The sequence below is a fragment of the Doryrhamphus excisus genome, linkage group LG9, assembly GCF_037039965.1.
Source record: "Doryrhamphus excisus strain RoL-2023G ecotype Guam linkage group LG9, RoL_Dexc_Guam_v1.1, whole genome shotgun sequence".
In the NCBI taxonomy this organism is placed as follows: Eukaryota; Metazoa; Chordata; class Actinopteri; order Syngnathiformes; family Syngnathidae; genus Doryrhamphus; species Doryrhamphus excisus.
Window position 1 is genome coordinate 1445485 of NC_136365.1, and position 26670 is coordinate 1472154.

General features: G+C 41.7%; 2 protein-coding genes across 3 annotated transcripts; one reads left to right on the forward strand and one right to left on the reverse strand.

The window, feature by feature from the left end:
- The first annotated feature begins 55 nt into the window (after positions 1-55).
- pdcd11 (programmed cell death 11) lies at positions 56-16517 on the forward strand. 2 transcript variants are annotated; one of them, XM_058058201.2, is made up of 36 exons: positions 56-184; positions 529-645; positions 831-974; positions 1800-1964; positions 2296-2457; positions 2544-2664; positions 2759-2934; positions 3713-3820; positions 4460-4672; positions 4757-4881; positions 4966-5026; positions 5936-6082; positions 6165-6416; positions 6502-6627; positions 7735-7929; positions 8040-8210; positions 8290-8503; positions 9402-9551; positions 9771-9883; positions 10020-10510; positions 10601-10663; positions 10730-10814; positions 10899-10988; positions 11214-11316; positions 11381-11558; positions 12400-12456; positions 12537-12659; positions 12750-12872; positions 13810-13978; positions 14114-14251; positions 14317-14460; positions 14543-14793; positions 14896-15064; positions 15152-15305; positions 15885-16050; positions 16122-16517. In XM_058058201.2, the coding sequence occupies exons 2-36, from the start codon at positions 550-552 to the stop codon at positions 16291-16293; spliced, it is 5415 nt and encodes a 1804-aa protein (XP_057914184.2). In that variant the 5' UTR covers positions 56-184; positions 529-549; the 3' UTR covers positions 16294-16517. The 2 variants fall into 2 exon arrangements, with proteins under 2 accessions (XP_057914184.2, XP_057914269.2); XM_058058286.2 differs by having other exon boundaries at positions 14320-14460.
- On the reverse strand, positions 16514-25391 carry LOC131108155 (RING finger protein 122). The gene is made up of 6 exons (XM_058059011.2): positions 24264-25391; positions 22208-22361; positions 20231-20273; positions 19110-19151; positions 18566-18648; positions 16514-17257 (listed from the first exon to the last, which is right to left on the reverse strand). The coding sequence occupies exons 1-6, from the start codon at positions 24286-24288 to the stop codon at positions 17137-17139; spliced, it is 468 nt and encodes a 155-aa protein (XP_057914994.1). The 5' UTR covers positions 24289-25391; the 3' UTR covers positions 16514-17136.
- Between the last annotated feature and the right edge of the window lie 1279 nt (positions 25392-26670).

Consider the following 26670-nt stretch of genomic DNA (forward strand, 5'->3'; position numbering starts at 1 on the left):
GACGTAGCAAAATAACCGCACAACCTGATTGCTGAATGGCCAGAAAAGTATCAATCATCTTTGTTGTTTGTGATTCGCCGGAATTTGAAACGCCCACTCTCGTTGTTCTTCCGGGTCACCGAAATGGCGTGCTGATCAACATGTGAGTTTTTAAACCCAGATTTTGAAACATCGATTACCAGCGGTAAGATCATTTTTTAATATATACATACATATATATGGAAAAGGGATGGATGGTGTTTTAATATACTGGCAAAGCTGAAATAGTGTTGTTATTATGTTGGCATTTTTATATAATCCTCGTTGGTTTTGCGCTGTGGCCTGGCTAACAGGACTATACAACGCTATTGTGTTAAATTTCATACAACATTTTGCATACAGTGCCACGAATAACAATGTTTGTGAATGATTTCATCGTTTCATTCCATGCAATAATGAGTTGGGAATTTAGACAACCTGCAATTAGATAGTTATTGAGTTGTAAGTTTTGCCATATTGTACCCACTAAAAGTGATGTTCAATTTGCAGAGTACGGAAACAACAGAAACCATGGAGACAACAGAGGCAGACTTCCCACGTGGTGGGACAGTTAAGACTTCCGAAAGTAAAATAGTCACACGGACTGAGATTGACAACCTTTTCCAGGTATAAGTCTCTTTAATAAATGTCTAATCTGTGCAGTCAACTGCTTCAAAATTCTCACAACTTACTCTCCTTTGGGCACACCGGATACATTGCAAGCAGTTCTTGTTGTCCATCATCCATTCTTTTGAACATATGTGTATTCTTTGTCACTGTTAATGCTGTAAACATTTTTTTCCATGCTGCAGTCAAATGAACCTAAAGGAACGAAGAAAAGGAAGGCGACTCCCAACGATGACAGCGATAAAGTTAAGAAGCAAAAGAGTTTTGAGGAAAAAGACGTCCTGACACTCAATGCGACTGCAAAGTCTGTGGAAATACTACACATGAAGGTACCTGCAAGCCGTTTCTGTTTGCTCATCACTGTCACTCGTATGTCCGTGTGTGAATGGTTCTGTGGGATACGTAACACAACATATTCCATCCATCCATTTTCTGTACCGATTGTTCTCATTAGGGTCACGACTCGTGGGGGTACACTGGAGCCTATGCCAGCTGACTTCTGGCGACAGGCGATGTACGTCCTGAATTGGTCCCCAGACAATATATTGAGTTAACGTAACTTATAGAGTGTAAATTACAGTTTATAATCAATGCAATAAATTAAGTTACATTTACAAAACGAATATTATTTGATTAAGTCAAGAAACACACATTCCACCAAGACAGTATACATTCACATACATCATATACACTTGTGGTTAAAGAAATGTAAAGAAAATAATTCCACCAGTATTTAATTTTAATTGTGTGTGTGTGCGGATTTCTAGAATTTGAAAATAAACTTTGTCACATGTTTGAATTTTGCGACTTCTCAAAAATTAATATCACTGTTTTGTGCATGAATGCGGTCTATTGGTCAAAATTATGCTTATTTAAGCCCTTTTGCCTATTTTTTTGCCAAAATGGAGTGTTCATAATGCAGGTCAAGTATGATTTTTTTGCTCATAGGTGACTATGTTTTTTTCCCACTTTGTTGCAACACACATGAGCACTTATTTATATCTTAAATGGTTTATTTTCTTTTATCTTGTTTATTAAATTGGATAATATGGGTGTAAAGTTGACTATTAATATCTAGATACTCGTTAGAAAAAGCCAATTGTTAATTATAGTGTCTCATTTCCTATTGTGTGTGTGTGCTGATGTTTTCGCAGGACCTAAAGGAGGGCATGTTGATGCTGGGCTGTGTGAAAGATGTATCAGACTTTGAGGTCACTGTTGGTTTACCTTGTGGCATGCAAGGTTTCCTCAGCATCAGGAACATATGTGACTCGTACACCAAGATGCTCACTGAACAACTAGATTCAACTGACACGAAGGTACATCTTTGGATTATTGGGTTCTTACATGTTTTATATCAAGAGCTTCTCTTGAGATCACTGATGAGGTCAAGAACCTGATGAAGGAAATGTTACCAAGGTAGTACAGGATGATATGTTCAGAATTGGTAATGTTGAATACATTAGCAATTGATATGAAACAAAGGGGTGGTAGGATTTAAATAAGCTTTACAGCTTCTTACTCCATTTTTGGACATGTGGAATTGTCAATTGTAACGTGATGTATTTCAATATAACATGCATGCCTGTTCAAAATGGATTAAACCATTATCATGTTTGGATCTAGCTCATAACAGCTTTTCTTTTACAGGATATTTTCTCTTTGCCACATCTCTTCTACTCTGGCATGATGCTGAGATGTGCGGTTGCCAAGTTGGATACCACCAAGGGAGGCTCTGTCAGCTTGCAGCTGTCAATCAACCCAAAGCTGGTCAACAAGGCTCTCACCCCTAATGCTCTGAAGGCTGGCATGGTGAGTCGAAAGCCAACACCAGCGAACCCCGGGATAACTTTCTGACCACTCGGTGATTCCGTTGTCTCTATTTTGTCATGTTTCAGGTTTTGAGTGGGTGTGTTGATAGCATTGAAGATCATGGCTACGTTGTTGACATTGGTGTCAATGGAAGTAAAGCCTTCCTCCCCAATAAAACGGAGAAAAAGAAACAGAACACTAACAACGGTATTGCCGTCAAGAAATGTCATTCTTTTTTTTTTTCTCCCCCTCTGAAACAACACACTTTGCAGTCAATTATTTGTTGCTGTCACTTGTCCAGAGCTGAAAGTGGGCCAGTACATGACTTTTCAACTACAAGAAGTGAAAAACGATGGACGTGTAGTACGACTGTCTGTCTGCCCGCAATCTGTCAGCGAGGCTTGTGCCGAACTCCAACACGGATGGACCTTGACTAACCTTTTGCCGGGCCTTCTTGTCAAAGCCACAATTGCAAAGGTAAGGAAAGCTTCCATGGTTTCCGACACGAGATGGGCACGAGATCCCTGGTTTCCGCAACATACATGTACGCACATACACACAAGGGATCTATTTTACATCTATATATATTTGTTGTATCCCCACGTCTTGTACAGCCGTGTGGCTAATTTATGACCATATTCTTATCTCGCGACTTCAGAACTACTACTAATCCTTTAAACTGTGATGCTTGTGAGTCGGTGAGGAAGCGGTAGATCTTTCCATGGTAGGACCTAATCATGAGCTATAAGGGAACTCATGACAAGCTTGTCAACGTAACTCAATTATACCAGTCTGACTCAGTGTCATCTCAGATCAAAGGCTAAAATCCTCACCCAGCAACTTAACACTCAGATAGGTAGGGTGGATAGATACGTTAATAAACCCCTTGGGGAAATTCATGTAGCTCTCATGGCGCAAACAATCAGTCGATGCACCCAATAAAGACTGAAAATACAAGCAATAAAAGCGTATGATGTCACATTTCCATAAAAGTGTTGCAGTATGCTGGAAAATTGTAAAAAATCAGGAACCTCTGCTTGCACAGTTCTGTTAAACAACCTAGTGGCTGTTGGAAGGAAGGATCTAAATTGTAACCGCATTGTGGTAAGGCACGACATATAAAAGTTTATCACATGGTGCCAAAAGCATTTTCAAATTACACACATTTATTACCCTCGCATTAACTATCTACAATTTCATGACTGTTTTGGGGCAGATTTTGCAACATTGACATCTATCATTTTTTTATTTGCAGGTGACCAATCATGGACTGATCCTGGATTTTCTGTCCTCCTTCAAGGGTCAGGTGGACTTTCTCCACATGGAGCTAGAGAAGACTTCCAGCTACACACAAGGAAGCAAGGTAAAGCTTTCCTGGCAAATCAGTGTACTACTGTGTACTTTAGTATGTCACTTTTTGTCTCATGGTGATATCTCTGTATGACAAAAGGGGTATCTGGTTCAAGCCCCAAGACTGGCTCTGTGTTTGCTAAAAAAGGATTTGAATTTTTTTACTGTCACTGTGCACAGAACTTTGGCCTCACTCCAGCAGCACACACATGCACGAGAGGGATTTTCCAATTGCATTTTCTAGTACCGCAGTCACCGAGGAAAAAAACAGACATTTTGCCGTAATCAACTGAGCTCTTGCTGTGTTCCACACCTCGAGAAGTTTGCCAATAAGCACAGAATGAGCCAGAGAGCGCTGAGAAGATTGCTGCTTTGGTGATGGTTCTCTGCCAAGGCCAGAAGACAACTTCACTGCATTGAGGGGCTGAGCAGCAGGGCCATGTAGAATCTTGAACGAGAACCTCCTCGTTCAGCCACAACACTGAACATGGTGTGACAATGACCGAAAACCGATAAAGCCAAAGTAGTAGCCTAAGACGACGCACTTTAGAGTTTGGAGTTGATCTTGTGGACAAATTACAGAAGGATTTGAGAATGTAAGTTGCCAAGCGACAGCCTAAAAAAAACACATGTTTTTGTGTCATCTGTTTAGGTGCAAGCCCGCGTGCTGTACATTGAGCCATCCACCCGTTTGATAGGAATGAGCCTGCGTAGCCATCTTGTTCAGCCCGAGACTAGAATCATTACCACTCCTGCCGGGGGTGACCGTATTGGGAAAATTGTGAAAGACTGCAAGATTAATTCCATGCACCACATGTCTGGTGCCATGTTGGAACTTCCTGATGGAACCCTGACCTTTGTACATGTAAGTAAAACTTAGAAATTGTTAATGATGAATGTAATGCGTATCTCCATATTTGCCTAATATATATTTTTTTCCTCTTGACAGAGGAACCACCTGAAAGAGCCAAATTCAAAAGTTAAAGACAACGCAGTGCTGGCTTTACCCAAGCACACCTGCAGGATAATTGACTTCAGCCCGATGGAACAAATTAATTTTGTTAGTCTGCGCAAGTATGTGCTTTTGTATTTATCTGCCTAGTTAGTCATTGATGCTAGCAATCAACCGAATTGCTGACAACCTTTTTCCATTTTCAGTAGTGTGATTCAGAGAACCTTCTTTCGATACCATGATCTTCAGGCGGGTCAGGTCATAGAGGTAAGAAGTGGCACTGGATCTATCGCAGAGGAAATGCCTCTGCTTGCTAAACTTGCCAAAAAATGAATTAAATTCTGTTAAGTGGCAAACATAATATGTACAGTGGAACCATGGTTAGCGTCGTTCATCCATTCCAGAAGGGCCCAGTCTGACCGAAACGGACGCTAACGGAATCAGTTTTTCAACCAAAAATAGAGTTGATTACCTATGTCTGTGTGTGTGTGTGTGTGTGTGTGTGACTAAAACACACAGCAAAAATACATTTAAATTAGGGCTGTCAAATTATTATTAAAGCACTTAATCGAATTCGTCCATTTCAAAATTAATTAGGATTAATTAATCACAATTTTAATCACCATATGTGTGAAATATGCCAATTTTTACTGTATTTTATTAAAAAAAAGGATAGAGGAGCAAAAAGATGCCTTACAGGCAGGGTTCAAACATACTTGTATGTATTAACAACTGAATATTAGCTTAAGCTAAAAGATAGTGAGCCATGAAGAGTAACTTTTAAGATGAATCCCCCTATTTTGAGTGTTTTTGTGATTTCCGAGCATACTTATATGCAACATATTGTACTTATGTTAGTGATAAGAATATCCACTTACTGTTTTTCTTTGTCTTTCTGTTGATTTTGAGCATGCATTAATTATGCCAACTTAAAATATGTACTTTATATGCAGTGGTGTGAATTTTTTAATTTTTGTTGCACGTTTGTCACACTGGTTTCATATCATCAAACAATTTTAAATATTAGTCAATGACAACACAAAGTGCACTTTTGAAATTGAACTTTTTATTATTAAGGCGATTGACCCGCTAAACCTAATAACTGGTTGTGCCACCCTAAGCAGCAACTACCGCAATCGGCTTTAACACCAAGTCTCACATGGCTTTTCTTTTCAGGGAACAGTGGCACTCTTGTCAGATGATGGGATGATTGTGGATTTGTCCAGCCGCATCCGAGGGCTGGTGCCTCGGACCCACCTGTCTGAAATTTCCCTTAAAAACCCTGAGAAAAAATACTCAAGGGGTATGAAGGTCAAATGTCGAGTGAGTCCATCCTTCGCATTACTAACAAGAAGACATGTGTCGTCTTTCACAAATCTAATTAGTCTTATCTTTGTGTCCTCAGGTGTTGTCAGTCGAACCGGACACCAAAAAGCTCTATTTGACCAGAAAGATGGCGCTTGTTGAAAGCTCCCTGCCCTTGTTCCTGAGCTACACAGACGCACGTCCCGGACGCGTGTCCCATGGTTACATCGTCTGTGTCAAAAACTTTGGCTGCATTGTTCGATTCTACAACAACGTCAAGGGTCTGGTGCCAGTCAGCGAACTCAGCTCTGAATTGATCCTAAACCCTGAAGAGGTTTTCTATGTTGGTCAGGTACGTAAATCATAAGGTGTAAAGGTGTATTGCAATACCTTAGCTGCTAGTTAGTACATTGACATTTTTTCATATGATGTTAAAGGTGGTGAAGGCAAGGGTTCTACAGTGTGAGCCAGAGAATGCAAAGATGCTGCTGTCATTTAAGACTGCAGCGGTTGGACGCATGGAAGAAGCAGCAGAGGTTCGCTTTGGTTGTGAGGTGGGAAAGGTAAGTTAACTGAAATATTTGATATTGGTCTGTTTTGACAATTTACAAAAAAAAAAACGCTTAACCCTTTAGAGGGCAAGTAACCATATATGGTAACTTAAAAAAAACAGGGTTTCCCCATGTCTCAGCATCAAACTTCAAACTTCATTCAGAAGTCGGAAATTGCAATTTTCTGACGCTTGCGGCCCGACACTCTCGGCCCAAACATAAAAACTAACCATAAGTTGATCAGTCACTCTAACTACAGTACCTCTGTTGATGTCACCTTGTGCACTTTGACCTGTCCCTTTTCCATACCCTAAATGGGCAAGGAACCGTATATGGTAACTTCTTTGATCTTGATTTGCACCCAAAACCTGAAACTTTTTTAAAAAGTAAAAAGAGAAAAAATGTTTTCTTATAGCCCCCAATAACACTTAAGGATTGATATTTTTTTTAAATTTCCAAGTATTTCAGTGAGTGCCCTATAAAGGGTTAAGTTACCGCAAACATTTTGTTTTTTTATTCCACAATGTAAGTAAGTGTTATTTATATAGCACCTTTCTCAGACAGAAGTCACAAAGTGCTTCACAAAAGGCAAAACACAGGGTTAAAATACACATAAAAAATACAATAAAACAATGTACAATAAAAATAGACATAAAACAGTACATAAAAACAGTATACAATAAAATAGACATAAATATATGATGGTCACAGTACCCTAAATCTACTGAGCTGGGTATGCCTGCAAAAACAAGTGAGTTTTAAGGTTACTCTTAAATGCATCGACAGAGTCAAGCGAACGTAGAGAGGGTGGAAGGTCATTCCAGAGCCTCGGCGCAACAACCTGAAAAGATAGGTCTCCTCGGGTCCTAAAACGACTACGAGGGACCATGAGTAAATTTTGATCTCAAAGATGTCAAAGAATTTCAGTTACCCTTGGAATAGGACTCAGAAATAATAAATTACAGAGCAGGTGAAATGTTGCTTAACGTCAGAGTTTATTGGGGCACATACAAAGATGCAGAACAATACTATAAAAGACTATTTTAATTAAAACCCCAAAATATTAACACAAGACACATAATTCTCCTTAACAATATTTTTGTTCCGTCTCTGTTGTAGAGACTGGAGGCCAAGGTGCTGAAGAAATCGGTCAATGGTCTGGAGGTGTCTATCCTTCCCGAGGAGATCAGTGCCCTGCTACCCACCATGCACCTCTCTGATCACATGTCCAACTGCCCTCTGCTATGGGAGAGTCTGCAGGAGGGAGACACCATCTCAAACCTCGTCTGCGTTCTCAAGAACAAGCAAAAGATTGTATCCTGGCTTTGATTGCAACCAACATAGCATCATGACATTGCCTGAACCTTTGCAAGATGTTCTTATTTTCTGTAGAGCTGATTTTAATTTCCTTAGAAGTTTGTCAGACTGTCAGCAAGAAGCCGACAGTGATCTGGTCACTGGAGGAAGGAATGATTGCTAAGGATTTCTCCGAGGTCACAGTTGGAATGCAGATGATTGGCTGGATCAAGAACATCATGGACTACGGTGTCTTTGTGGAGTTCCCATACGGCCTTGTTGGTCTTGCACCAAAGTCTGTAAGTCCTGGGTCGTCATTGGCAGTGATTCAGTCTTTCTTTTAAGTGTGATTAATTTCTGTCTCCTGCCCGCTTTTAGGCCATCACAGACAAGTTCATCTCTGATATAATGACAATATTCCAGCTGGGCCAGACAGTGGTTGCTAAGGTGACGAATTTGGATGATGACAAAAAGCGATTCCTGGTCACACTTAATATTTCGGAGGTCAGTGTGCCAGAGGAAGCTGTCCAAACCAGACTTATTAATGCCGTGCGGGAGAGACGATCTGTGGCTCAAATGATTGCATTGAGAGGTATGTGTTTGATTAATATTCTTATTAACACATTCAATCCCAGACATGGTTGTCTAAATATGCCTTGTTGTTGACTGATGACTAGTCTGATGACACCAGTTTTACCATATCAACCCCCACGGACCCTGTGGTCCTCAGGCACCGGCCTTTTAACAATACCAAAACCCACGGTGACGCAGCATTTAGCCACTATGGCCCCCACCTGTGGAACAGCCTTCCGGAGAGCCTCAGGACTGCGGAGACTGTTATTATATTTTTAAAAAAAGAATAAAAACACACCTTTTTAATCAGGCTTTTAAATAATATTTTTAATTTTTTCTCGTGTTTTTATCTTTTTAGTCCTATTTTATACTTTTAGTCTTTAGCTTTTAACTCCAGTGTTTCTCAGGGGGGGTCCTCCACACTGGGGGCTGTGTCGGGTCTGCTGAGGGGGTGCCATCCTTGGGTCCCTTCGACCCGGCTGGCTGGGGGTTCCTCCCTTTTAATGTGGGGGTCCGCCCGTCTGTCGGAGTCGGGGGGGCCCGGGTGCTGGTCCCCCGATGGCACGGCCTTCGGCTCCTCCCAGTGTGGACGGCCCCAAAGGTGGCGTTTGTATTTCCTTTTAATTGTGGTAATTGTTTTTAATTCTGTAAAGCACTTTGTGTTGCATGTCTTTGCAGGAAAAGTGCTATACAAATAAAGTTGATTTGATTTTAGTCCAGGGTGTGCCTCGATTCTCACCCAAAACTTGGTATCGTAATATCTAACTAGCTAGCGTTGCCTCGTTTCAGTGCTAAATAAATGCAGACTCGGTCATGTGCATCAGGTGCTTGAAGGTGATTGTGAATCTATTTATATTGACGTGTGGTTAATGTGAAGTTTGGCTTCCCTGTCTGACCTCTCATGTGTTGTTCCTCAGACACCACTGATCTTCGCCAACAGCTGGCTGCGTTATCTATAGGCCAGAAGCTCAAGTTGGTGGTCGATACAGAGGGTGACGATGGTGCCGTCTTCAAGTCAGATGATTTGCCTGGTGCCACCATACTGGCCACAAAGCATCACGTGACGGGTACGTCTTGACCTGAAGGCTTAATAATAAATTCTGCAAAATTTCTTTACTTTTTGCATCCAGTTAGAATTATTTGTAAATGATACAATGAATAAATATCTAATGGAAAAAAATATGTATTCACCTCATTTGCATTTAAAGTGCATCTTACAGCCCTAAAATCTGATGCCTTTAGAGCAAACCCTCATAGCACGTTTTTGTTATGATTTCTTGTTGCAGGTTTTCAGTTGAGCCCTGGACAAAAGCTTACTTCAGTTGTCCTTTATGTTGACATTCATTTGACCACTGTCCATGTGTCCCTACTTGGCAAGTTGGTTGCCAAAAAGAAAATGGTAAGTTATTTTACTGAACACTGATCACTTCCAATTAACTTGGGAAATTGTTTAACTTCCGAGACCCTAAAAAATGTTAATGCTTGAGATTTCACCCAAGAGTATTTATTTATTTATTTTATTTATTTTTGAACAGCTGACAGAAGAGGGCAAGTACACGGCCATGGTGCAACACATCGACAAAGACCTTGCCGTCATCTCATTACAAAACACCGCTCATCTAACCGTCGTTCAAACACAAACCCACCTGAACGAGGTCACCCTGTCGCCGTCGAGCAAGCTGAGGGTGGGAATGTGTTTGGCCGCTGAAGTCGTTGAACCCACCTGTGAGCAACTGCAAGGGCTTCCTCTTGTGTCGTGGAGGCGTACTGGACCCAAAGGGCAGCCCGCGGTCTCTGAAGGCTCCACGGGTCACTGCTTTGGGAACATTGTGCACGGCAAAGTACGAACCGTGAAGCCCACCAGCATTCAGGTGACTTTAGAAAATGGAAGCACTGGCAGTGTGCACGTGTCTGAGGTGATGGAGGCCGCGGAAGTGTTACCGGGATCCTTCCCTACGTCCTCCGTAAAACTGGGCAGTATGGTCACTGGCAGAGTCATTGGAGGACGAGAAACCTCCAGCCACAGGTCACTGCAGCCATTTTGTTTTTATGAGTATTTTGGTAATGATTGAATTTCAGAACTTTGAAAATTAATCTGCCTTCTGTTTTTGTTTAGATTCCTACCCTTTTCCCATCCAAGATTCAAATACACCATCCCTGAGATCACTCTCGTACCCAGGTAAGTGTAGAAGATAATTACTAGTGTAACAATAATTACATGGCTGTCTTTTTACCGTCTACCCAGCAAATTGGAGGAGACGTTTGTTGCAGCAAAAGACAAAGTGAGCAATTACAAGGTTGGGGAGGAAATTACATGTTTTGTTTCAAAGGTAGGTTGCAATTTGGCGCCCGGCATTCTGTTCTGCAAAGCAGAGGAGAATTATGGAAATAATGTTTTGGGATTGTGTTGTCAGTTTCATGCCGACCGTAAGAGTTTGGAGCTCACCTGTAATCCTGGTGTCACTGGCAAAGTAGAACTGCTGGCCATGATTACTGACCTGAAAGTAAGTTCCTTAAGTTCCTTCTCCACGATACATCAATAGCGGGAATTCAACTTGACTCAGATATATAGCTAATTTTAAAAATGCATGCCAAAACATAGGTGGTGCTACAATGCTTAACCATTGGCAAATCAAGAATGATTTAAAAAAGTAAACTAAAGAGTACTGATGTTTAGAGTGTTAAATAAGAAGCTAAGTCAATTTATTTTGGATTTTTTTTTTCTGTAGGATTCGAGCCACCCGGAGAAGATATACAAACTTGGTCAAGCAGTCAAGGCCAAAGTGGTCAAAGTGAGTTGCAAGCCTCGGTACCTTGCACTGTCACTCACAGGTAGGAAGCAATGAATTTATTATGGTGTTCATACTGGTTAACTGAACTGCTGTCTTTTTTTAAGGCTTTCATAAACTGGAGGCAGGAAGTGTCACTTTGGGGATGGTCACTGCCGTCCTGCAGGAAATTGGCCTCGTGGTCAGACTGCCCTTTGGTTGCAAGGGAATTGTGGCCGTCACTGACCTCTCTGACGCATATAGGCTCAACCCCTTGGCGCCATTCAGCAAGGCTCAGATGCTCAGGTCAGTGAGAGCATTTGGCTAACGTATGTTTATATACTGTATGTCTAGATCAGGGGTCTCAAACTCAATTTACCCGGGGGCCACTGGAGCTAGGGTCTGGGCAAGGCTGGGTCGCATCAGGTTTTCCAAAAAAAAACGCATTTATTAAAAACAGAAAAATATACAAACTTTTTCAGTGCTTTGGTTCCGATTTTCTACAATAAAAGCTCTGATAAAACATTCCACTGTTCTCAAATATCTTAATTTTTATTTTTCTGCACAAAATAAGATGAAAAATAAACAAATTAAGAAAATCAATCAGTAATAAATAAATATAATAATAATAAAAACTTAAGAAACCACATATAGTTGGTGGGTAGACAAATAATTTTTTTCAGATTAAAATGAACAAAGCATTATTAGAGCCCTGTAGACATGACAAAACACGACTATAGTCACATTTATACTCTTTTTATTTACAACATATTGCGCAACTGCAGGGTCTTGAGACACATGCTAACTCGCAAACTAGAGAGCTAGCGACCTAAACGGTAGCCTTCAAGTTATTTCCTTTCAACTTAAATAGCCAAAAACTTACCACTTCCACACGGATAGGGAGGATAACTATTAACAGTTATTTAACCTTTAACATTAATCAAACGTAATAATTTTTTCTGGGTACATGATACCATACAGCATCCATATCAAACTTGCGCCAGCCGCACTAACATTAAACTTTCATATCAAGGTGGGGGCCTCAAACTAGTGTCCTGCGGGCCGCGTGTTTGAAACCCCTTGTCTAGATAGTATACATAGACGCATATCCTGTACATATTTTGAGCTGGATGTGATTCTGCTGCAGGTTTTACCTTCTAAGAAGTGAAAATGGCAAGTGGCAGTTGTCTCTACGACCATCAAGGTACACTGTTTAAAAATAAAAAAAACCATCAGAGTGAAACACAGTCTTAGTGTGGTGTTGATGTCACCTTTCTCGTCTAGGTTGAACCCAGGGGAGGCCAAACCAGCAAAAGACCCGGAACTTTTGTCCTTCGATGACCTGCATGCGGGGAAATTAATCCGTGGTTACGTCAAGTCTGTCAATGAGCAAGGAGTCTTTATCGGGTAAGCCGGTGGTTCCCTGTGCACGCATCAAATTAGCAGCAGCACCAGCGTGATTTTTAATTTGACATGTCCTTTCTTCTCACGTTTCAGATTGTCAAACAATATTACAGGGAGAGCTGAACTCCAGCATTCCACCAAGTACTTCGTTTTCAAGCACAAGGACCTCTCCGATTACCTGCCTCTCAACATGCTGCTCACCACGAAGATCCTGAGGTAAAAGCTGTAATACACCAGAATAAGCGACAAGCACTCATCACAAACACTAAGGTCAATACAAGGGCTGGATTGATATTTCTGCCCGAACAAAGATTATGACATTTGTTATTTGCAGTGCTGAAGAGCTGTACTGCATCATCAACTGCAATAAATGAACCTATTATTAAATGAATACCTCGTATGATATTCATCAAAAATATACATTATATTTTTGAACTTTTAAAGCATCGGTTTCAGGCACCAAAGACGCTATGTGCAGGGCTAGTTTATAGCGTCCCACCCTTCCTGAGGTGGTACTCAGACCCTCTATTAGGTCTTTTGGCAAGTTGTTCCTTTTTGTGGAAGTAGTTGTTTTATTTATTCAATGTTGAATCAAGTCCAAATCAAAGTTTCCGCGGGAATGTACCATCTGAAATGAAGCTACCTAGGCAGGTTTCAGGTAGAATGCAGAGTTTATTCCAAGACTGATTTAAAGAAAGTCTACTTTTAAACTCTTCTGATGTCATATTGCTGCACAATGCGGCTGTCATCCTAAATCTTCTCCATGTGCCAGGACACACATAAACACATCTTTTGACTGGACCAGAGCAGAAGGTCCACCATCGTGACATGGATCTTGTGGTGATAGCCATATATGCTCAATGCTGTGTCATACACCTTTTGCACAATGGAGCATTCTGCTGTACAACAAGCAGTACTGAATTAGTCACCGAGGAGTCATATTGAGGTCAACTCTCCTGTGAGAGGTTACCTGAGGTCATCATGAAATTATTTTATCTACTAGAATCAGAATTATATATTTTTTAAAAGGATTAAAAAATAGTTTATTTTGCTCTAAAAATATGAGATTACTGAAAGATTTAGCCTATGAGCACCAACATGAGGGTATTGTGTAAAGTGCCTAATTCTGCAGCTGCCGGCTCTTGTTTTTCAGTGTCAATACAAAAAACAAGTTAGTCAACCTGTCCCTACTCCCCGAGGACACTGGAAAGCCAGACATCCTTCCAGAATCCCTGGGTCTGCCACTGCGTCTAATGGGAAAGGAGAAAAAGAAGTTTGACCTTGAAAAGAAAATGAAACGCTCACTGCCAGAATGTGAAAAGGTAATGAAATGGCGTCCTTGCTCCTTTTTCTTTTAAAGTTAAAACAAATATATAATAGGGGAACATTTCACCATAGACCATCTTGTAGCCGCTATTGTATGACGGTTATGAAATGTATTGCATTTGTTTTGCCAGAACCAAAAAGATAGCCCTGCACCAAAACAGAAGAAGCAGAAGAAAGCGAGCCCGGAAGACAGCGACAGTGGGGTTGAGGTTTACTTCAGAGAGGAGGAAGATCACAAAAATAAAGACTCCAAACCTGCTGCTAGAAAAGTGAGCGATATCACTTTTCTTCTAAACTTTAGTTGCAGTTCCACTGACATTCCACTGTCTCTCAGCAGGTTCGCAATTCTACTGGACCCTCCAGACTGCAGGTGGCGACTGGATTCTCCTGGGATGTTGGCCTGAGCTCGTTGCAGCCGCCCACAGCAAACAAGGATGCAGATTCCAGTGATGGAGAGGACCAAGAGGAAAGCAACAAAGTAAGCCAGCTGTTGATTTGTTTAAATTCTGCTGTTTGTCCTCACCGCTCATCTCCATCGATTCCTTTCTGGACCTTGTCAGACTCAGAAGAAGTCTCGGTATGAACTGGCTGAGGAGAAAAAGGCAGCAGAGAAAGCTTTGATGCGGCGGGAGACTGAGCTGATGGACCCTCAACTCAGACCTCAGGATGCAACATCATTTGAGCGTCTCCTCCTGGCCTCGCCCAACAGCTCGCTCCTCTGGCTTCAGTACATGGCTCACCACCTGCAGGCCATGCAGATCGAGCAGGCCCGCGCGGTGGCCGAAAGGGCGCTTAAAACCATTTCTTTCAGGTAGGATTCCGACATGGAATTTGCTGTTTTGTCCGCGTGCAAACTTTTGGAAAACAAATCTTGTTTTCAGTGCTTGAATTGTGCTGCATAATTATCTTCCAGAGAGGAGCAGGAGAAACTGAATGTGTGGGTTGCCCTCCTAAATCTGGAAAACATGTACGGCACAGCGGAGAGCCTCAAGAAAGTGTTTGAGCGAGCCCTCCAGTTCTGCGAGCCCATGCCGGTCTATCAGCAGCTGGCCGACATCTACTCCAAGTCTAACAAGATCAAGGTAGACTGACAGAATGACGCTACTTTCTATGTTTGAACCCGAATTGGAACACTAAGGCCTGTATGTGTCTATCTTTGGTTGGATCAGGAGGCCGACAACTTGTACAAGTCGATGGTGAAGCGTTTCCGTCAAAATAAGGCAGTGTGGCTGAGCTATGGGAACTTCCTGCTTCAGCAGGGGGAGAGTGATGCTTCCGCCGCTCTACTGCAGAGGGCGCTCAAGAGTCTGCCATCCAAAGAAAGTGAGTCAAATAAATATACACCCCCCCAGCCGTGTTTGGGTATAGATATATAGGTAACTGCAATATATTTCTCACAGCTACATTTTAGGGAAGTATGTGAAAACCATGTGAAAATATAATATTTTAATAACTTTCAGTGCCTTACCAAGATAAGACTTTCATATAATGCATTTTAATCTAATATCTCGTTATTAATTTTTCTATGGTGGGTTCTTATGTGCATGGACGGTTGTCAAACTGCTTTATATACTGAAAGCTGTTGCTAACATGTGAGATAGTCCAAACTTTATTGAGGTTAAAAAAAAAAAACATTGAATACAAGTTATAAAATGTAGGAAATAAGTATTTGATCCCCTAACGTAACATTTTTGAGTAAGGATGATTGTGAGAAAAGTGAGGCAACGGCCCACAATTACATCAGAGGAACGTGTTAATGATCTCAAACAGTATCCAGTATTAAGCCATCAAAGTACTAGTAGGGGGATCAAATACTTCATATTTAATTCAGTCAAGTACAAATTACTATTATTATTTTGGGATATTCTGTTTCCACTGTGCATAACATTTTTTCATTATCAGGCGTGGACGTGATTGCCAAATTTGCCCAACTGGAGTTTCGCTACGGGAATACTGAAAGGGGTCACGCAATGTTCGACAAAGTCTTGACCAGCTACCCAAAACGCACAGATCTCTGGTCCGTCTTCATCGACCTAATGGTCAAGAATGGGGCACAGAAAGAAGTCAGGTGAGGATAGATTGTTTGTTTGGTAGATCAATTCCGTGTGTACGGTTGTATTCATGACGGTGTTCCCACAGGGCTCTCTTTGATCGCGTCATTCACCTGAGCGTGTCCGTCAAGAACATCAAGTTCTTCTTCAAGCGCTACCTGGACTACGAGAAGAAGCACGGCACGCCGCAAAGTGTACAGGAGGTCAAAAAGAAGGCTGTGGCGTTTGTGGAAGGCAAAAACATAGACGCTTTCAACTAAAGAACAAACGCAGGTGTTGTTACTCTGATTCTTCATAAGGAACATCAACATTCTCCCTTTTTTATTAACCAACCTTTGTAAAAAAATATATATTAATGTGATAATGGTGAACCAGAATTTACCATTCCAACTAGATTCCCTTTTATTCATTGTCTCGCGTGAGAGAATTGTGAGTTTGTAGAAGCTTTGTAATGACTCGCAATAAAATTTCCACCATTACTTTACATTACATGACATTTTATTTTAAAAGCAACAAATACAAAATAACAATATACAGGGACACATTTACGTACAATACATACAGGCTAGTTTTCTATCCATTTTTTTATTTTATTTTATTTTTTTAAAGGAAAGCTCCCGGGACACATTCTGAAACGTTGCCTACTTAAATGCGTCTTGCTGGTTAAGTCATCCAGACGGAGTGGCTTCCTCTTACCAAGTATGTCACCTACGTACACAGTGGCAGTATTGATTGTAAGATGCATGTGGGAGTGATGGATGGACTGATAATTGTGCTGGCTGGATTGGAAACACCCCTGAGATGGAAGAGGTATCGGTACTGCTACTGTTGTGTCCAGCAGTGCAGAACTCTGTGGCCCCTTTTCCAGTCAGGTTGTTGCTGAACTGTGCATTATGGAAGTTACGCTAGGACCGATATAACGAAAATGTCCCATTTCCTGACCTTGTATGCTTCAGTTCCCACCATGTAATATTGCTCAAGTCTGCAGCATCATGGCCGCTTGGGATCATGAAGATGTCCTGTGATAACGGTCATCTGTAGTCGTATTTAAATGGTTGTGTTTTCTTCAGGGAAAGTCTGGTTTCATTCCTCCCCGGCCACGCTCACACCTCTTCTGGCTCCATGGGGCCCTCAGCCCCCTGCGGGGCGTCAGTGTGGAGTCGGAGGATGGGTTTGTTGCACATCGGGCATACACTCCGGATCTCCAGCCACTTGAGCAGGCACCTGAAAGAATAAGTGCCTTCTTAAACATGTACTGTATTTATAATATCACTTGATGCATTTAAATTAGGGCTGCCACATGATTACAATTTGAAATCAAATGAATCACTTGGCAATTATGTCTGAAATATGCCCATATTGTATTAACATAATACGTAAATGACATGCCATTGTGTGGAGCCCTTAAGAGTTACCGAGTGAGTGAATATCCGCCTAGTGTTTTCCTGTTTAGAGCACAAACAAGCATAATTAAGTTATTGTGATATCCGGAGTGTCCATGAAAGCACTTTGCGGTTCTTATTGTCGTGAGAATGAAGTGTTTTTCCTTGGATGAACGGATGAGAGACTTTGAGTTGGAGATACATGGATGGTGTAGCTTTCCATTATGCGCATGCGTTGATGAAAAAAAAAATTTTATGGAATAAATTGATGTGTTGTTTGTGACAGTCCTTATTTAAATGTATGCATTTTGTAATTGTGGAATTGACCACCAAATTGTGCCATTTTAGTTTTTTTTTTAAGTTTGACAGAAAAAAAACTGCACAGCATCACTGAAAGGGTAGTAAAAATATACTTTGGCCCTCATACAGTACACACAAACCGACTAATGCTTTTTCATACAGCTTTCGTTTTGCATCTAACAACTTTACATGTTTATATCTTTATACTTTTGCCAAGTGCTGCAATATCGCACTTGTTTGTCAGGCCTTGAACACCCCATGGATGCCAAGACGCAAACTTGATACTTGTACATAACACACTTGCAGCGAGGAGAACACACGCAAATGTAAGATGGTAAGTCTTTACTGGAATCCCAACACTCAAGCAGCGTGGATTATGTTGACGTGTCTTCTCTGACAGCTGGGATGACACAGCGGCCTCCACAGTTTAGGGGAGCAGCATGCTAGTGCTAGCCGCTTCGGAGTGAGGTGGAGGCGGCTCCATAACAGACGTAAGTGTGGTTGTCAGGCTTGCCTGTAACTTCGATGAATCACTGCTTGCGATCATGATTATCATTCATAAGCGGTGACTACCAATACATCATCAGTTAAAATCAGGTTAATAAGTGTGTGAGACATATTTAAGCCTTACATCTACATTTAGCTTGTTAGCTAGTTAGCTAGTTCCTGTCAGAGTGACCAATGGCGGTTGGAACCCCCGCGAAAAGCAGTCTCTACCATTAAAGTAATATTTGTTTTCTTTTTAACATGGCAAGTGACATATCATGGTTACATATTAACAAAATCTTTTAATAGTGTTAAAATAGCAAACGTATTTGTAAGTCATAATCAATAAGCAGTGTACACTCACTTCTTGTGAAATGCATGTGAGCATGGGCACACTCCCAGTTCATCTCTGGTCCTGAATTCTTCCAGACACACTGCACAGGTTTGCTGCCAAAACCACAACAATAATGAGGTAAGACACAAAACACAGTCCATCACTGTATACTTCACAAAAGGTCAACACGTGTATTTGAAAGCAGTAATTCTGAGTTTCAGTGCATTGTTTATAAGGTGTTCTTTTTCATATATCTCCAAAATGTCCACTGCCTTTGGAAAAATAGAAATGCGGTCATTAAGAAAGACAGACAACTGTGTTTCTAAAGAGCACAGTTATTCTTAGTAGTCCTGAACTCTGCTATGAGAAGACAGGAAAGCACTTGGATTTGTGATGCAAGAGATTTCCAGGACATGTCCACTGTGACTGTGCTGAGTGTTCATCGCAGCTGAGAAACACTGAATTGAGTGAAGTACTGCACGTAGTAGCTATGTTAGAATAGTCAGTGCAAGATGGCTTGCAAACACATGTACTGTGTACTGTAAAAGCACTAGAAAACTTAAAAGGAACTTACTCCCAAAAGGCTTAGTTTCTTGCTTGCTCCCTTCAGCACCACCTTAACCAGAAAAGAGAACATGTAAAGACACATACAGTATATTTAGTGTCAGGAAATTCTTTAGATGACATATATATCCTAATATGACCTCATTTTACTATTTGCTGCATGGTAAAGAGAGTCTAATATTAGCATTTGTTTACCCTTCATCTGATGGTTTGCATTACAATTTCACGCTGTCAACCTTTTGAAATGAGGGTGTATGTAATGATACATGTACCGAGTCAAGATCATTTCAGGGGGGTGGGGGGGCATTGGGTTTCATGGTTGGATTAAAAACGCCTGAAATGCTGCGGTAGTATTTAGAGAGCCTCAGAGGGTGTTTTTACAGGATTGCAATCTGTCTGTGGTGTCGGGCGGGGAGAGGTGTGGATGTCTACGTCTAATTTGCATTATTACAATCAAAAATGTGGCCTCTCATCCACGAAAAAGTAGTTTTTTCTCCTTCTTTGGATAGATACTTTATTCATCTCCAAGAGGAAAAACAGCTATACAACATTAGCTTTAGTTTTTAAACCTTGGTTAACAACAGAACAAGAAGTCATTGACCTAACAGCATTCATTCATTCATTTTCTACCGCTTATCCTCATGAGGGTCGCGGGGGTGCTGGAGCCTATCCCAGCTGTCTTCGGGCAAGAGGCGGGGTACACCCTGGACTGGTGGCCAGCCAATCACAGGGCACATATAAACAAACAACCATTCACACTCACATTCATACCTATGGACAATTTGGAGTCTCCAATTAACCTAGCATGTTTTTGGAATGTGGGAGGAAACCGGAGGACCCGGAGAGAACACATGCATGCAAACTCCACACAGAGATGCCATGGTGTGGAATCGAACTCAGGTCTCCTAGCTGTGTGGCCTGTGCGCTAACCACTCGCCCTAAATTACAGCAGTGCTTCTCAAATAGTGGGGCTCTTGAATACGCTTGCATGTGTGTGGGGAGTTGTAAGACAAGTCCCATTATAATGTGTTTATCATGCGTAGTGGCAAACCCACGAAAGAAAAAAATGAACGCCAAATGAAATGAATGACCGGATGTATAGGAAACACTCCAGATACTGTAGCGACATACCTCATTGTAGCTGAACTGCTCTCTTGTTCCTTGCTGTTTCAACCTGATAGCGACACAAACAGGACATAATAAGCAGATTTATTTGATACATACAGGCGGTAATAGTTGGTTGTTACTTGTGTTACACCATATAAATAACCCTGTCGTTTTAACTGAGAAACACCAACCAAGGTCACAAGATGAGTAGAGGGAAAACCTATGAATTTAAGATTTCAGAGCCCTTCTTCCACAGTTAATACATCTGGAAACAAACCCTTCGTAGGGTCACATAGGGACACTCCCAACTTAAGTGTAGTGACGGTATTTTGGAAAGCCTCCCTTGGGAATGACAGGGTCATCTGAGAAAGGCCTGACGGTTATTTATGCTTTTGCACAGGTGTATCTAGTCTTTTTACAGCTCATGTGCACATCCCTGGATTGGCAGTGTAGTGGTTCACTTTGCTGACTTTTGTCTTGCTGGTGTTACTGATTTCCACTCGCTACCACATTCGATATTACCCTGATATAGAAGATAAGCAGTACTTGAATTTTATCATCAAACCCAAGCCACACTAAAGCCAAACTAATGTAGGTGAAGATATGTTAAGCCAGCCAAGGATTATGGTTACTCCAGGAGTGCCTGTTGGTCTGAATGACACCTGTCATTTTTGTGCAGTCAGTGGTGTTTGTCCCCAGTCTGAGGTCATGAACAGATGACCGGACTTTCTCCTTCAGGAGTTTTTGATAGACAGCAGAATTCATGTTTCTATTTATCACAGAGAGTGTTCCAGGTCCTGAAACAGCCCCAGACCATTACACTACCACCACCATATTTTACTGTTGGTTTGATGTTCTTTTTTCTGAAAAGCAGTGTTACTTTTATGCTAGATGTAATGGGACACACACCTTCTGAAAAGTTCAATCTTTGTCTCGTCTTGGGGATCATCAGATGTTTTCTGGCAAATTTGAGAGGAGCCTTAATGTTCTTTTTGTTCAGCAGTGTTTTTTTGTTGTCTTGCAACTCTGCTATGCAGGCCATTTCTGGGTCTTTCTTAGGGTGGGGTCATGAACACTGAACTCAAGTGAGGCCTGCCGTTTTTTGAATGTTGTTGTTGGGTCTTTTGCAACCTCTTTGAAGAGTCGTCGCTGCTATCAAAGGGTCATTTTGGTTGGCCGGCCACTCCTGGGAAGGTTCACCGCGGTTCCATGTTTTCACCATTTGTGGATAATGGCTCTCACTGTGGTTTGCTGGAGTCCCAAATCTTTAGAAATTGCTCAATTTCTCAATTAATCTCAATTAATCTCAGTTATGTTTGGGGGGCGACAGGGCTCTGTGGGTTTGGATTTTTTTTCTCCCTTAATAATTTAAGCTTTCATTTTATAACTGCATTTTGTGTTCAGTTATGTTGTCATTGACCAATATTCAAATTAGTGTGATGATCTGAAGGTTTGACGCATGTCAAACATGCAAAAATGTAAGAAATCAGGAAGGGGGGCAAACACCTTTTCACACCAGTGCTGTGATTTTAGCTCAGTAGCTCAGATTTTTTTCATGTGAGTTTCCAGGGCAACTATTTGTCTTTTTATTTGTTAACATAAATTGATCAGGCAGTTGTTTTTGTAGTGTCGGAGAGGAAGTGGGAAGCACTGCAGCAGTAGTGCAAGTTTTAGGCTACGAACTAAAAATAGCTTGCCAAAAGCAGCAAAAACACAGCAGAAGTGTGGCAAGACGTTTGGCGCACACAGTCATTGGACTCACTGAAATAATATTCTTAGGATATGAAAATAGTGTTGACAGCCCCTGAGGGAAAAAATGCATATTAGTTTTTGAAAAAAAAAAATCAGTAACAGTGTCAGCTTTATCACTGCGGTGGACTTTGTAGCTATATTTTGTCCATGGTCAGAACCTGTTTTCTACCTCACACATCTTCTGTCCGGGTGTTTTTCAGCTCGGCACATTTCCACCCTTACACGCTGTTTTTCATCCCATGTACCTACCTGAAAAGGTAGCAGCAGAAGATAAGACTGAGCATGAAGACGAAGAGGCCGATGCCCAGCACAATGACGTACACATTGAGTGGCAGGTGATACGTGTCAGACGTCATGATGCAGTCGTGTTCAGAGCTCAGAGAATTCAAACCACACAGGCAACCTGACCAAAAAACAAACAAAAACATATAACAAATGTTTATTCACATGGTCATGGTCATTGGTGATTTTAATAGCTGACTTTAAGTTTAGCCAGTCTTCACTTAAACCCAGGAAAGTAAAGGTTTACATTTTTTAGATAAAAGAATTGTTTTGAGTGAAAACAATATAACAAAACAGAAATATTTTGAAGTGAATATTTGTTTACTTCTTTTTTCATACACTGGCCTTTGCAGTGGATTATTTGCTTTTTGGAAGATTCTGGAACCATCCATTCCTGTCCCTGGCTACTTTGTCCAGATCCCAATGCGTTCCTAGGCCAGTTGAGAGACAATCTGCCTGTCAATGTTGTATCCATCCTTTCCTGACTTGTGAACAAAACCCCTAAGTATTTAAATTCCTACACTTTGGTAGGATCCCTGATTCAGGGATGTTTATATTATATTTGCTGTTTATATTGCCTGTATTATCACAATTTTATAAATTATTACCAACTTAGATGTGTTTTCTGAGGGGGAGAAAAACCTTTTTGACCAAAAAGCTGCAAATTTGCATAGCTGTCAATGCCGAATCGTGAATGAGCTGTGTTTTTGTAGGTATGTTATAAATAGATAGTTGTTCTTAATGCATTTCTTGCATAAACCATCTTCATCATTCTATATGAAAGAGTAGAGTAGTAGTAGTAAGATCTCATGTTCACCACAGTGGACATTGGATACATGGACTTCATGTCACTTGTTGTGGAGTGTTTTGCATTTGAAACAAGGTTGAAAACCTTGTTAACAAAACACCAAAACCTTTTCTCATAATTCTATATTAAATTTCTGAACATATTTTTTTGAGGAGAGTTTTATTTTTTTGATGCGGCTGGGATGCAGGTGTGTCCATGGTGCCGTGGCTGTGGAACAGTGGTGGCAACCCGTGCACAATAATTGGCCATGAAGAAGACAAACACTGCAAAGTGACACACACAGCACACCACCATCTGTTCCCCAGACTCAATGGAGGAGTGTAGTAAAGTGTGTGTATGCGTGACAGCATCGAGGGGGAGGAGGGGTCGTAGTATGGAGTGGGGCGTACGTCTGTGTGCATTTGAAAGACCACAAATGTGTGTCCTGCAGGTGGCAAGGAGTGGGGTGTATCTAAACAAGACTAAACCTGGGACCATTTGGCAAAACAATAGCAAAGGAAGCCCCACTTCCAGTCACCGCATGTGACCCTGTTCATTTGCAGCAAGCAGGCTCTTTGCCACACTCTAATTGCCCATGTGCTCTATAGAGTCAATGAATGGGTTCAGCTTGCACAGTGTGGGAGGCACGGGTAGGATCATTTGATATAGCTGGAGGTTAGGGGGGTCTTAATGAAAGATGGGTAAAATGGACACCAAGCGTAGAAGCCAAAAATGGAAGAAAGACTTGCCCCACACTTTTTCAGCTATAACGTTCTTTTGGATTATTTCCGACAGATTGTCGGAATCCAGATAAACAGACACGGGGCTCATCATTTTCTGGGAGTTTAGGTCAAGGCTTTCAAGTAATCCAGCATGCTTTTTCGGCCCTTGCTTTGTGCACATGCTGGGACAGAAAAGGACCTTCCCCAAACTATGGCCACAAAGATGAAAGCATAGAAAATGTCTTTGTCAGCTCCAGAACTTGATAAAGGGACATCAGAACAAGAGATATTCTAGCTGTATCACTGAAATAAACATGACCTTGAATGCAGCGTATTTTGTGTGCTGTCTGCCATTTGCATCAAAACACTAAACTCAGGCCTCTGTGCTTTCCTTGAAGCCATTATGCAGAACCGCTAAACGGCCAGGCAGAACCGGAGGTTATGAGCTATAAGTAGACAAAGTACATGTGCCTCCTTAGTATTAAACAGATGGCAGAGAAATCCACTCACTTACCGTTACACCATTGGAATGGTTGCATGAAATTTGATTCCTGGGCCAGCAGCTATAAATTCAGACCCTTTTAAGAAGAAGGCTGAGCCTGAATGGAGACCAAAGTCCTGGGTTGGTGGTTGTTGCCTGGGATCAGTCACTGTGTGCTGATCTCCTCCAAATACAAGCCTTAAGTTTTTCAGATTTGCTCAGATTTCCATAAATCCTGGAGAGGTGTGGTTTTGTTGGCTCAGCAGTCTGTGCGGCCCAGCATTCCCAAATCTGGATTAACCACTATGTGTTAAGATCGGGATGTTTGGGACATGAGTCTGGACCTGGACTGAAGACCTCATGTGCTCTTGGATGCCGACGAGAATGATGTCATCAGCTGAGACAAAGAAATGTTGTTGTGTAGCTTGGCTTGTCACTTGCCTCATACCACGGGTTATTTCGCAAGTTGTTGTCAAAATTCGAATCATGCGCAGTCAGAACATCATCGGGAGCACGGTCAATATTGACACTCTCAGCACAAAACGGCCTTCTTTGACTTGACTTTTTGTGTGCAGGATTGTCTCCGATGACGTCCGCTGATCACAATGACAGTCGTCGATCAATGAAGGTAATAATCTGGATTTAGTCTGCTTTGTCTTCTCCCTCTAAAGCTGCTTTTTTAACAGAGGATTTTCACGGGTATCATTCACCCCCACCTCGCATGTCCTCTGCTGTCTCCTCCTTCAGTCGGCTGATGTTACAGAGGGTATTCCACCAAAATGCTCCCCTCAGAAACCAAACAATAGTGAGGACGGGTCCGTACGACAGTTCTCAAGCAGGCTTTCCTGTTGTTGCTTCTGAGTGTGTTTGTTTCTCACTCAGTGCATGTGTGTGCTTGTGTGGAGAGGGAGATCCTCTCCCTCCAACCATCTGCTCCTTCAGTCGGAAAAAAAAAAACAGACAAAGGCGTTGTGTGTAAGCAAAGAGCTTGTCTGTTGCCGTCAGTCCGCCGCACCTCCAGCTGGCTTTGTCATGGCAGTCTTCTCCTCTTCCTACTTCAGTCCATAATGGTGCTCAGCCTGCAGTCTGCCCTTTCCCTCCCGACGCCTCCTGCGCTGCTCTGCTCTGCCTTGGGTTTGTAAACAGATCTGTGCTCATGTGACCATCAGTTTTGCCTCGCAACTCTGCTCGGCCTTAGCCCTCCCTCTGCTTCTGTCCTCCAATCTGTAGACAGAAGGAAGGCAGAATGAGCCAGACGCTGACGAATAGGGCGCCTGCAAGCATGCTGATGTGTATGTGTCTGTATACGTGCACCTCTTTGCATGTATATGTGAGAGGGAGAACGGAGGGGGGGTTGGAGGGTTCTTGCAGCAAAGTCAAGGGAGGCCCCGGTCAGCTGCATGCATGCATGGCTGATGTCCTCACAAACAAAACAATGTCATTTCTGACAAATGGAAATCTGCAAAGTCACGTATGTACCTTTTCCCTTCCATCACACATGTCCACGTTGTATTTGTAGACATGATGTTTACTGCACAAACTCAAAAACAATGATATAATGAATACAATAGCTGATGAATAATAGTAGAAATTGATTAAAAAGCAGTGGCTTTGTTTAAGGTGATTGCGATTTTTCTTTTTCTCTAAGGTGTACTTATGTCTGATCCTGTAGGGTTGAGTGCATAATTGCATCTGAGAGAACCATAACTAAAAAATCAACACCTTTCTTGTCTGTAAAAGGCAATCAATACATCATATACGTATGATTACGGCTGTGTAGCTCAATGATGTGTTTATTACTATAATTCTAGTTTGCGCTTTAATGTCAAGCTGCACTGCATCATGCTGAGAGCTGTGCTGTCAAGAAAATAGCCAACATTACTCCATTACATTTAAATTATAAGACAAAGAAGTGCTTCTAATGTTGTAACTGATGTTCAGCATACCATCGTCACATGTAGTAGGCCTACTAGACAGTTTTTTTTAATGAAAGTTAAATACTAAAAATGTACAGGAAACTATTTACAAGAAGGAAGGGTAAATATGAAATTTCCCCATGAAAAAACAGCAAGGTTGACAAGTATGATGAGTAGTAGTACTCTTTATTGTAGAGGGCAAAAAACTGCAAGCTGGACAAAGACATACGAATGCCTGCAACCACTCCCAGCCCCCAACACACCAGCCATCCTCCCTGCCAGTCCACTAAGGGAGAGAACAGCTGCTGGGCGACTGGGCAAGCTTTGAGGCAGTCAAGGGGAGTGCTTCACTAATCCCCAAGGGGGAGGGAGGGACTACAATGGGATACATGCCATTTCCATTCACCCCTTCTTCCCTCCCTCTCCTGCGATGTTCGTAACGTCCTTGCGGACGAACAGCTGGATTGTCCATGCAGATGTGGAGCATAAATGCAGCCTGTAGATGTTATTGTTATTGTTGACAT